Source organism: Giraffa tippelskirchi, chromosome 8 (assembly GCF_054371585.1).
Source record: "Giraffa tippelskirchi isolate mGirTip1 chromosome 8, T2T-mGirTip1v1.2.pri, whole genome shotgun sequence".
Taxonomy (NCBI): domain Eukaryota; kingdom Metazoa; phylum Chordata; class Mammalia; order Artiodactyla; family Giraffidae; genus Giraffa; species Giraffa tippelskirchi.
The window spans coordinates 134,178,637-134,191,152 of record NC_137282.1 but is presented as its reverse complement, the minus strand read 5'-3'; the positions used below and the strand labels follow the sequence as shown (position 1 = coordinate 134,191,152).

Sequence of the window (12,516 nt, the reverse complement as noted above, 5' to 3'; positions counted from 1 at the left end):
TGGCTGTGTGACTGGTGACAAGCCATTTTCTGTCTCTGGACCTCTGTTTGCAGGGCTCTTCTGTATGATGCGTGACCATTACTTCCTGCCCACCCCAGCCCCAACATCCACTCAGTTGCAGTGGTTACAGTTTGTCTCTCTCTCACACAGACACATTGGCTGATTGGTCTGATCAAAGCTGACCCAGTTAAGTCTCCTCCCCAAGGAATTTTGACACTGGAACCTAGAAGAGGCAGGTGTCTCTGCTGGCCGATGACTCTCTAACATGTGACACCCTGGAGTTGTCTGCCACCATGTTTTGTACAATGTAGACTAAGAAGGGAGGAAAAGCGGGTCCCAGGTGCATTGAGAGAAGCAGAGAGGAGAGTGTAGAAAGACAGAGGTAGGTCTTGGCTGTGCTGCTGATCCTGGATGCAACCTGTTCCTTAGTCCGCAGTGCATCCCTGTCCTCGAGTTCTAATGATTACTACCTCTTTTGGTGTTAGCCGGTTAGACTTGGGTTTCTGTTATTTATAAGCCAGATTCCTAGCATAACCAGAGTTGAACCTATCCTCTCTCAAAAGCCATTTCAGATCTAACATCCCAAGAGCCTTCTCCTTCCCGCTCAGGACCACCTTTACCCCCTATGCCAGCTTTTTACCAACTAGAAAAAGGTGCCTCTTCCTGCAGGCACTTTAATTGACACCTGGTGGAAAACTGTCAACAAACTACTGGTATTTGGAGAACAGGACACTTACTATAAGAAAATTAGATCGCCCATGTCTGTGACACGAATTGCACCCCCTTAGGGACATGTGTTATACAACCTGCCCACCAGGACAGAGAAGCCCTATTAAAAGTTCCCCAACACACCCTTGAATGCATGCATGTCCCAGTGAAATTCTAATATCCCTTTTACCATCAAGAAACTGCTAAAATTAGGGTCAAAAGCCTATGACAACACCAAGGCATGGCAAGGGGCTAGGGGTAGCTACCCTCATCATCCTCATCATCTCCCCAAATAAGGATATGGAATTTAAGTAGAAATACTCTGATGCTTTGCAAATATAATTTCAAGACAGGTCTTCCAGCCCTGCCCCCCATCTACCAGACTGCCACCCGTAAGCCCCTCCCTGGGTGTCTATTTACTACAAAATGGAATTCCATGCACCCTAAATGCTAGTAATCCATACCATAATGCTAACCATGGCCAATCATCTAAATTGGCTTGAGTTTCACCTACCAATCCTCCCTTGTGGTGTATCAGTTGTAGCTTGTAATTTTTTTCTCAGATACTCATCTTCATGATTGTTATTTCTGGGGTGCCCTGGAGTGGGGAAGTGTTCCCAAAGAGAATACTCTCATTCTCAGTCCCCAGAGGTTCAAGAGTCTTCTCGAGCTCATTTCCCAGTTTGGGATCAATGTTCCAATCAGATAATTTACATCTAACCCTGCATCCACAAGGCACAGGCTTCAGATTTACATTTCTCACAGGAGACTTTTTTTCCCACACTCATTACCAGATCCCAAACTCCTATGCCCAATTACATCCTGAACAGTTCCACTCAGGCGTGTCACAGGTTTCTCAAATTCAACTTCCAAAAACTCAGCTCCTGGGAAAGCCCTGGCAATCCAGTGGTTAGGCCTCCATGCTTTCACTGCCGAGGGCCTTGGTTCATCCCAGGAACTAAGATCCCACAAGCTGCATGGTGGAGCCAAAAAAAAAATTGAACTCCCTCTAGAAAATCTATACTTCTCCAGTATTCCTTATTTCAGGGGATAGCACAGGGCTGGCATGTATGGTTGTGTTAGTGGTTCCTTGCATAAGGGACATGGAGAAGACAATGGCAACCCACTCCAGTACTCTTGCCTGGAAAATCTCATGGGCGGAGGAGCCTGGTAGGCTGCAGTCCATGGGGTTACTAGGAGTTGGATACGACTGAGTGACTTCACTTTCACTTTTCACTTTCATGCATTGGAAAAGGAAATGGCAACCTACTCCAGTGTTCTTGCCCAGAGAATCCCAGGGACCGCGGAGCCTGGAGGGCTGCCGTCGTCTATGGGGTCGCACAGAGTCGGATATGACTGAAGCGACTTAGCAGCAGCATAAGGGACAAATAGAGGCTGAAATCTAACTTGCACACTGCTCACCAAGTAGTGCATCCACCGGACCATGTCCATCAAGACAGCATCTTTCTCTAGGTGAGCGAAGACACTATATGGTCTGGACACCACATGTTGCCCTGGCAACAGCACCACCATCCACCTGTTGCCACTTTCCCTTCTCTCATACTTTTCTCCCACTTGTAACCAAGGCATCCCAGAGTCTTGCCATTTTCATCTCCTAGGTAGCCCTCCAATTCCTCTCCTATGTGCCACCTCTGCTCTGTGTTTCCAGACAGAGCAAATAAAAATGTAGAGTTCCCAGTTAAACTTGAATTTCAAATAGACAGTAAGTGATTTTTAGCATAATTATGCCCCATGCCTTCCTTCTGTCCTCTTTCCAAAAGAAACCTAGCTTTTTTCTCCAGCCCACACTCCGCTCAGCCAAGAGAACACATTTCTAGCCAGATGGTCACACCCATGCTCACACCATCACCACTAGAAGCTGCCCCCACTAACTCTCTGTATTTGCTGGACTCAGAGACATTTCTTCAGAAAACAAGCCATTGGGATTTGGGGTTTCTTATTTGATATGAGGCTGGGTCTCTCCATGTGCACCACAAAATGTTTAGTTTTCATGGATTTCTTACAAAGTCCAGATTTGGGAGCCTCAAGTCAGTAGTGGCCACCCCACCCCCGGGGGAGGCTCAGGCCATAACCCCTGTGGAGTTCCCTGGTGTTGGAAGAACACGAGATATCTCAAATGGGCTCCCAGTATTTCCCCAGAGTCCACTCGAACTTGGCAGGTAGATGCACTAAATCAGTATCAGAACTTCTAACTACAAGGGATGCAGGGACCGAGGGGATTCCTTTAGTGCATTTCAGGCCCAAATGGGAAGAAAGGTCTCAGGACAAAAAGATGTGAGAGGGGCCAAGGCAGGGGACCAAAGGGAGAAGGGATGAGTCAAGGGAGAAGGTCAAGGGAGAGAGGAGTGAGTCTGGTCAAGGGAGAAGGAATGAGTCCAAAGACTCTGTGGAGGCAGCAGCCCTGCTCTTCTCAGGGGCTTAGCCCAGGACTTGGGTGCCCTACACTTGGAGGCTACTCCCAGATGTCACCCCTGCACAGTTAGCTGGTTCTTGTGAACCACCAGATTAACCTTGACCTTACGAGAAGTACTGAGAAGTCAATTACCATTGACCATACTGAAGTATAATAGATATGTAGGAGTAAAGGCTCATGATGCCTGTCACTCACTCTCAAATAACTGAACAAAATAACAATAGTAATAATATGAGAAAAAGAATGTGTACACCTTTGGACAAACATTAACTACTGTTGATTCTAAGTGAAGAATATGTAAATGTTTGTTGTACAATTCTCAAACTTTTCTATCAGTACAGTTTTCAAATTACAAGTGAAGGGAATTCCCTGGTAGTCCAGTGGTTAGAACTCTGAGCTTTCACTGCCGAGGGCCGGAGTTCAGTCCCTGGTCGGGGAACTAAGATCCCACGAATGCCATGGCGTGGCCAAAAAATAATAATAACGTTTAAAAAGGCAAAACACAGTGATTTTGCATCCAAGTCAACCATTTGATTTAGAACAGTCGCACTAACAGAAGCAATCAACAGGAAAAGGCTCTCCAGGGGACAGTCAGTGCCTGCTTCCTAGACCTGTTTCTGTTCAGGACTGTCTTGGAAAGTCCAAAGAACCTGTGGATAGAGGCACAGAATTAAAGGCTGCGCTCCATCACAAGGCTAACAGTTCTCGAACATACAGTTGACAGTGACCCACAGCCGTGACATCTGCCCAGGGGCCACCTCGGGGCAAAGGATACCATCCATTCTGGGAGAGGCTCTGCCTCTCTCCTCTCCATTGCAAAGCCTCTCAAAAGCCTGCTCTTCCGGGCTTGCCTTCAGTTATTATGCTACTTTTTGAAAGTCCTTTGACCCACCAGCAGGTAGCAAACTGTGTAGCAAGGAGACCGCTGGCTGCCAATCATCAAGCTCTTCGACTTCTCTTATCTCACTCTTCAGCCTGTTGGCCTTGTCCTTCACCCAGAAAGGCACGCTGTGGGAAGAAAACAACATCATTTGCGTCTGCCTGATGCAAAATTTGCAAACTCCTTCAGGAGACAAGGTACTCCATCTTCCAAAAGTAAGAAGGCCTCCAATTCTGGAGACCAGGTGTCAACGTAAAGCACCGTACTGGGACTTCCTTGGTGGACCAGTGGTTAAGAATCTATCTTCCAATACATGAGACACAAGCTAATCCATGGTCAGAGAACTAAGATCCCATATGCCTTGCAACTAAGCTAGCGAGCCCCAACTACTGAGCCTGCATGCTCTGTAAGCCGCGTGCCATAACTAGAGAGAAGCTTGAGCTCCGCAGTGAAAGATCTTGCACGCCACAACTAAGACCCGATGCAGCCAAATAAATAGATATTTTTTAAAAACCCGTCATGTTAGTTGTCATCATTGTCCCTGCTCCAAACCCATGTCTCTTTTGTGTTCCTCTCTGCCCAGAAACCTGAGCGCTATACTCTGAATCACCTTGACCCCTCCTTGCCTCCACCTTTGAGTTGGGCTCGGCTAATGGGAAGCACCCACAGGAGATCAGAAAGTGCAAAGACAGAGACTGAGATGTGTCCTGTTGAGCTCCTTGACTCCCACCCTGTCCCCTGAGGTACCCCAGTTCTGGAGTGGCTGTATTCTCCACTGCCACAGCTCCTTTACAACAGCCCTTCTCCATTCTCTCACTGCTCTGTGAAACATGAGCCCTTCTCCTGCTGTTCGGACCTAGACGTCAGTAAGAGTTTCCCACTGGTGGGAGTCCCTGGGTGCTTCAGCCTCCCATGTGAGTTCCTGCAACCTGCTCACTCATTGGTAAACAGTCCTTTCATTAAACTGTCTTCAGAATCCCAGCAAAGTTTGCCTTCTGCTCTCTGCTGGGACCTCAGCTAATATAGACACCTGGCATCCTCCCAGGTCTGTTGAAATTTGAAAGGGCATAGGCTGGTCTGTGTTGTGTGTGATCCAAGAGGTCTTGGGAAGTCTGGCTCCTGGGATGAGTCAGAGCAGGAAGATGAAGAATGCTTTCATCTTTTGGCTGCTAGAATTTTCATATTTTGGGGGAGAAATGCCTTATGATTTAGAAAACACCCTGATAAACCTGCTGAAGGTAAGGAAGTCCCTGTAAGAAGACAGAGGAGGATTACCACATGTAGGAATAGATGGGGTATCATTTAAAGCTGACAACACAATAATATTGGGTTGACCAAAAGTTTGTTCAGGTTTTTCATACTCTCTTGTGTAAAAATCCAAACAAACTTTTTGGCCAACCCACTAGAAGCCCAAGTAAGAAAAGCAGGGCAAAAAGCAATATAGGAAGATATCAGCATAAAGAACAAAAAACATAACCATTCCTAAGCATCCAAAGAAATAATTTTTTAACTTTTGTTGAAATAAAACGGTGAAAGACTCAGGGTAAATATACATAACACACGTAACAAACTATTCTGACAGAATTTAAATCAAATCTGTCAAATCAATTAATGCAAGTGACCCTAAATCGCCTCTTAAAGAAACTATTTTTCAAATTGGCTCACAGAGAAAAATCCAGTTCTACTTCTGAGAGAAAGACATAAAATACAGTAATGTGAAAGTCTAAGAATGGGCAAAAGCATATTAGTCAAATGTAATCAAAACAAAGTAAGGGTTGTAATCTTAATATCTGGCTGGGATAACATAGGACAAAATGCATTAAATAGAAAAAGAGAGATATTTCTGCAATGCTAAAGGCTACTAGGAATAAAGACAGAAACACACTAATATTTGGACATTTTAACACACCAACTCTTAGTCCAAGTGGACCAAATGAGTAAGAAAAAATAAGGACTAAACAATAAACAATAAGATAAATCTTCTGGGTATGTATCTAAATTCGCATCCTGATAAAATAGAATGTACTTTCTTTTTAAAAAATATATATTTATTTATTTAATTATTTGGCTGAATTGAGTCTCAGTTGCAGCTCATGGGCTTACCTGCTCCACATTATGTGGGATCTTGGTTCCCCAACGAGACATCAAACCCACATCTCCTACACTGCAAGGTGGATTCTTAACCAGCGGACCACCAGGGAAGTCCCTAGAATGCACTTTCAAATGCATACGGAAAGAGTCCCAAAACTGAACGCATATTAGCTCACAAGAAAACTTTGATAAGTTCCATAAAACAAAAATAATAAAAACAATATTTTCTGATCACAAGGTAATACAAGTAAGAATGAATTACAAAATAAAAGCCAAAAAACTCTCCTACCTAGAAAATCTCCCGATTAAGGAATTCTTTAGTCAAAAGGGAACTATCAGTGGGAATGACAGAATTCTTCAAAAAAATAAAGATAACCTACATATCAAAATATTTTGGTTCAGAATGGAGCAGAGCTAAACTATTAGATCAGAAGAATGAGAACTTCCCTGGTGGTCCAATGGCTGGGACTCCACATTCCCAATGCAGGGGGACCCAGGTTCAATCTCTGGTCAAGGAACTAGATTTCACAGGCTGGAACTAACAGTTTGCATGTAGCAACTAAAGATCCCACGTGCTGTAACTAAAAGATTCAGCACAGCCAAATAAATAAAAACAAACGTTTTTTAAAAAGGAAAGAAAAGATCAGAGGAATGATACTTTCCTCAAATACGGAAATACTAGCTTACTCTCTGCCTCTTCAAACTCTAACCATCCTCCCTGGCGGCACTTATTTAAGTATATGTCTTTCTTTCCCGACAAACTCTTGTGTTTTGGAAAGCAGGGACCCTGACTGTTTCTCCACATAAAACCCCTCATGGTGCACACCTAGAATAACACGTGGCATCTGGAAGTCTGTCAATCACATCTGTTGAAGATGTAAGCAGCCCAGCGGCCAGACTCCATAGACACTTGACCTTCAAAACCAGAAACCCTCCATTCAAACCGCCTCACCCAACTGCTGGGATTCAAAAGGTCCCTATGCCTCAGGTGTCTATGAGCTCCTCCATAGGAGAAAATAAATAATTGATACTTTCATAAAGATAGGATAATATGAAATATGTTGAGATAACTCACTTGGGGATTTGTGGAAGAGGCTCAAGTGGAATAAATGTATCAAATTTCTTTTCATAAGGCACTCTGAAAATCAGAAAAGACAACCATCAGATTGGTATGGCTTCTATGGTAAAGATATCAATACTTGATTGTGTTCAATACAATGTCTTATTTTCTTGTTTTAATAGCCATGTATGGGCTTCAAAAGCTTCAAAAGCCCTTAAGGGCCATAATTCTTAGTATTTTTTTTTATTGCTTTTTGTAAACATCATTAAACAAACATGATTAATTTTTATTGAGGTATATAATTGATTTACAACATGTTTAAAGTGGATACATAAGTGATAAATGATTTTTAAAGGTTATACTCCATTTGTAGTTATTAGAAAATATTGGTTATATTCCCTGTAGTTTATATCCTTGCAGCTTATTTATTTTAAATGTAGCAGTTGGTACCTCTCAGTCCCCACCTCTATCTTGCCCCTCCCCAACCCCCTCTCCCCACTAGTCACCATTAGTTTCTTCTCTACATCTGTGAGTCTGTTTCTGTTTTGTTATGTTTACTTTTTAGTTTGTTTTACTTTTTAGATTCCATATATAAGCGATATCATATAGTATTTGTCTTTCTCTGCTTGACTTATTTCACTAAGCATAATAACTCCAAGTCTATCCATGTTGTTGCAAATGACAAAATTTCACTTTTTATGGTGGAGTATTACTCCATTATATGTGTGTGTATATATATACATATACATATATATATACACACATATATATAACACACACATATATATTGCATATATGTATATAAACATCTTGTTTACCTATTCATCTGCTGAGGTTGTTTCCATATCTTGGCTATTGTAAATAATCCTGCTCTAAACATTGGGGCACATGTATATTTTCAAATTAGTGGTTTTGTTTTCTTTGGAACATGATTAATTTTAGAAAATATTTTTAATGTACTACACCAACTATTTTTCTTTTAATTTAATGACCCTCCCTTTCTCGTCAATGCTTAGTTCCAAGTGTAAGTCAACCGTACTAACCAACAATGTGATTCAGAATGAAAATTGAAGCCTTCATATTTGTGGTAATAATAATAGGAACAAAATTAGCAACCACCTTTCTGTAGTCAAAATCCTGCGTATGATCTCAGTTACACACATGCATATATACATACACTAAGGAAATAGACATGGACTTTTTTAGAAATCTTCACCAACTATGTCCTGTTGAGATTTGCACCTTGCAAAATATAATTTATGTGTAACAGAGAGAAATACAATTCCTTTCAAGTTCACTGAATAATGCTAGTATTAACATACACTTACACTGAAAAATTCACTGGTGGGAGAGTTGATCCTGCTTTGTGGAAGCCTTTACTCTGTTCTGGATACATATATGGATTATCTCCTGGAGTTAACTTTGGGATTCCATTCCTGGGGTCAAGAACTGTGAATGGTGTTTAAGAACAAAATCATAAAAAGAGCTGAAGATGGTCCACAGATTTGCTCTAAGTATTGACATGACAACGGAAATAGGATAATTTAGTGTTTTATCATTAGGTACATATAGGTGTCTTAAATGTTCTGTTTATGATTGTTTCACCTTGAGGAGATGAAAAGTGTGAGTCTGAAATAAAATAAAAGTAAAAAATAAATTTAAAAATCAGATTAAAAAATTTTTTTAAAGTGTGAGTCTATGTTTGAGACATTTTTTAAAGGTGTTGTTGTGATTACTTTGAGAAAGAATAATAACTTAGGTTTGGATGGGATGGTTTGGTTTAAAAGGAATGGTGAATCAAAAGTTATCTGCAATGATGAGCATAAACTCTCACTTGAAATCTTTTCATTCCGAAGCATTAGTGTAGTTTGAATCCCTGAATCCCTCAGGGATTAGAGGCAATTTTAATTGGGGCTCTGCCTCTCTGATTGGATCTCAGGAGGAAATCAACTAATAAGGGTCCTGGCTCCTCCTTCTGTCTCAAAGACTGGAACAGGGGTTTCCCTGGTGGCACAGTGGGTAATATCTGCCTACCAATGCAGGGGACATGGGTTTGATCTGTGGTTCAGGAAGATTCCACACGCCGTGGAGCAACTAAGCCCATGTGCCATAAGTATTGAGCCTGTGCTCTAGAGCCCGGGGGCCGCAACTACTGAGCCCATGGGCCGCAACTACTGAGCCCTAGAGCCCGTGCTCTGCAATAAGAGAAGCCACCAGAATGAGAAGCATGTGCACTGCAACTAGAGAGTAGCCCCTTCTCACTGAAACTAGGGAAATGCTCATGCAGCAACAAAGACCCAGCACAGCCAAAAATTAATTAATTAATTTAAAAAAAAAAAAAGACTGGGGCAGTGCAGCAGTGGGAAGTGGCCTTGCTGGTGAAGAGGAGTCAGGAAAAAGTCTACTGATGCTGAGTAAACACTGCTTATTCAGCCCATGCTCTGACACCCGACCCAGCCCCTTCCAGTGCCCCAGGAACAAGAAACTAACCACATGAGTTCACATGGAGTCAGGCTGGTACAGGATGGTCATTTAAATGTGCACCTCCAACACAGATGCATCTCTTAAGAAAATAATCCTGGCCTGCAAGACTACCTTGGGACTAGAAGCAGGGACATGTGGCTGGGAACACAACCTCCTTCTTTGCTCACATCCAACAAACAGGACTATTTTTAAAATGTTCATTTATTTTAAAAGTTTTTTTTATATTTGTATTTATTTGGCTGGGCCAGGTCTTGGCCATGGCACTTGGGAATCTTCAATCTTTTTTGCAGCATGTGGGATCTAGTTTCCTGACCAGGGATTGAACCCGGGCCCCTGCTTTGGGAACATGGAGTCTTAGCAACTGGACCATCAGGGAAGTCCCTCATTTACTTTGTTTTTTGGCTGTGCTGGGTCTTGGTTGCTGCATGGGTTTTTCTTTAGTTGCAGTGCTTGGGCTTCTGTTGTTGCAGCTCCTGGGCTGTAGAGCTCAAGAGCTGTGGCACACAGGCTTAGTTGCTTAGTTGCTCCAACAGCATGTGGAATCTTCCCAGGCCAGGGATGGAACCCGTGTTTCCTGCATTAGTAGGTGTATTCTTTACCACTGAGCCACGAAGGAAGTCCTCCTCGTTTACTTTTAATATATACTTGCAGTTGTCCCTGTTCTGGCCAGTGAGACAAGGAGGTCTCCCAAGGACCATATGGGAAAACTTTCCTTCCTTCTAAACGGGGAAGGCAACAGGAGATTTTCCTTTTTTATGTCTTGAATACAAATATGATGCTTAGAACTACAACAGTTATCTTGTAACTATAAGGAGACAAGCATCAAGACAAAAAAAATCCAACATCACGAAGAATGGTAACACATCAAAATATCCAAAATGAGCCTGTATCTTTGATGACATCATTGGGCAACCAGACCATATAAGTCACGTAGATAACCAAGCTTCTTGTTAATTACTTAATAAATATCTTATGATTTCGGTCTCTGATAATTTGATTTTTCTCTTTCTTGTGGCTAAGAGCATGTCTAAGTAATAGACAGCTAAACTTAGTCCCTTCTTGGTTTTTCTCAGTTGTTTCAGATTTAAACCAGTTAAATAAATACACACTGTTCCACCCTAGGACTTCATCTCAGGAATGAGAAGTCAGAGTGTGTACAGTAGGCTTACATGACATCAGGATCTATGGAAAGGCTTTGGGTCCTGTGTCACTGTCTGCAAACCACATGGGTACCTGCTGCTCTCTGAGAGCTGGTATCTATTTCTATTGTCTACTAAAACGGGCCATCTAGTCTGATCCTCTGAAGCCATCCCTGTCTGCCATGCATCAGGTGAAGCACACGTTTATTTCTATATGACCCTTGGCTTAGTGGTCGACAGGGCATCCTACGGTGGCCTCCCAGCATTCCAGCTGTACAACCAGCTCTCCTGGCTTGCTCACTTGCTCTCTCTTTCTCTCTGTCCTAAGCTCCACAGTCTTTACAAGGCACAGAAATGATGCTATTCATACACATCTCCTGGATGGATGAGACCCTCAGGGGGCTTTCTCCCCAAACATTGCCCAGAGTTATCATCACTCTCTGTGCACAGTCAGGTGAGATGCCACTTCACCTTGAAGCTCGAGGTCTTCCCCCAGCCACCCTGTGAGGCAGAAGCCCGAGCTAGACTCACGTCCCCTAGCCACTAGATTTTGATCTCAGGAGTTGGGTAGGACACAGGACTCCTCAAAGTCCCCATATCAATGACTACTTTCTCACCTCCTGTAGTCTGGCTTTTGGTGTATTCTCTACCCATGCAAGGGTTTCCCTGGTGGCTCAGTGGTAAAGAATCCACCTGCCAATGCAGGAGACATGGGTTCGATCCCTGCATCAGGAAGATGCCCTGGAGGAGGAAATGGCAACCCACTCCAGTATTCTTGCCTAAAAAACCCCACGGACAGAGGAGACCGGAGACCTAACATCCATAGGGTCGGACAAGAGTTGGACACGACTTAGCAACTAAATAACAACAACTATCCAAGGAAAAGCCTTGGTTTTCAAAACTGTGTCTCTGCTGTGAGTTTAAAAGTCTATTTTAAAACTCAAAAAAACTAGAACTTTCTATTTCTTTCTCTTTGTATACTGGAGTGGGTAGCCTTTCCCTTCTCCAGGGGATCTTCCCAACCCAGGGATCAAAACCAGGTCTCCCGCACTGCAGGTGGATTCTTTACCAGCTGAGCCACCAGGGAAGGCCAAGAATACTGGAGTGGGTAGCCTATCCCTTCTCCAGTGGATCGTCCCAGGAATTGAACTGAGGTCTCCGGCATTGCACGCAGATTCTTTACCAACTGAGCCAACTGTATTCCTGCTACAGCAATCTTACTCTTCCCTGAAGCACTGGCTGACTCCTATAAGGTATCTGTAGAAGCGTGTGCCATAAATGGTCCCTTGGTATTCAGAAACTCTTTAGGGTCTTTCAATAAACTTACGATGGCTAAGTTGAAACAGAGGACTCACCAAGTCACAAGCTGAGGAGATATATATATATATATACTTCCTCATCACATCTACCTTTCATTAAATCAGCTGCAAAACAACAACACACACTGAAGCTAGGGTTTATGGGATGTTTTCCTTGTAAAGAATCGAAAGTACGATTTAAATGCATATGACAAGCAGCATCTAATTGAACCATGAATTCTTTTCCTCGGACTTCATTGGAGGTTTCTATTAATAAGTATCTGAAAGAACTTATCTGATGACTTAAATATCACATTAGCATTTTATGAAACTCAGAGAAAAACAAAAATGTGGATCAGCATATGGTGTGAGTTCTTTGCCAAAAAGTGCAGCCTGCCAACCATCCTCTTGTCTTTCCTATT

General features: G+C 42.7%; 1 protein-coding gene across 12 annotated transcripts in view; it reads right to left on the bottom strand.

The window, feature by feature from the left end:
* Positions 1–3,651: 3,651 nt before the first annotated feature.
* The window catches only part of SPATS1 (spermatogenesis associated serine rich 1), a 45,391-nt gene continuing 36,526 nt past the window's right edge, over positions 3,652–12,516 (bottom strand). For 6 of the 12 annotated variants that reach the window (XM_081518999.1, XM_081518994.1, XM_081519004.1 and 3 more), the window contains 4 exons: positions 8,502–8,622; positions 7,189–7,251; positions 4,035–4,150; positions 3,652–3,792 (listed from right to left, as the gene is read on the bottom strand). In XM_081518999.1, coding sequence (XP_081375125.1) covers positions 3,764–3,792; positions 4,035–4,150; positions 7,189–7,251; positions 8,502–8,622 — 329 coding nt within the window. In that variant the 3' untranslated portion in view covers positions 3,652–3,763. Of the gene's footprint in view, positions 3,793–3,910; positions 4,151–7,188; positions 7,252–8,501; positions 8,623–12,516 lie in introns of those variants that run through there. The other 6 variants (XM_081518993.1, XM_081519000.1, XM_081519001.1 and 3 more) reach the window with 3 other exon arrangements.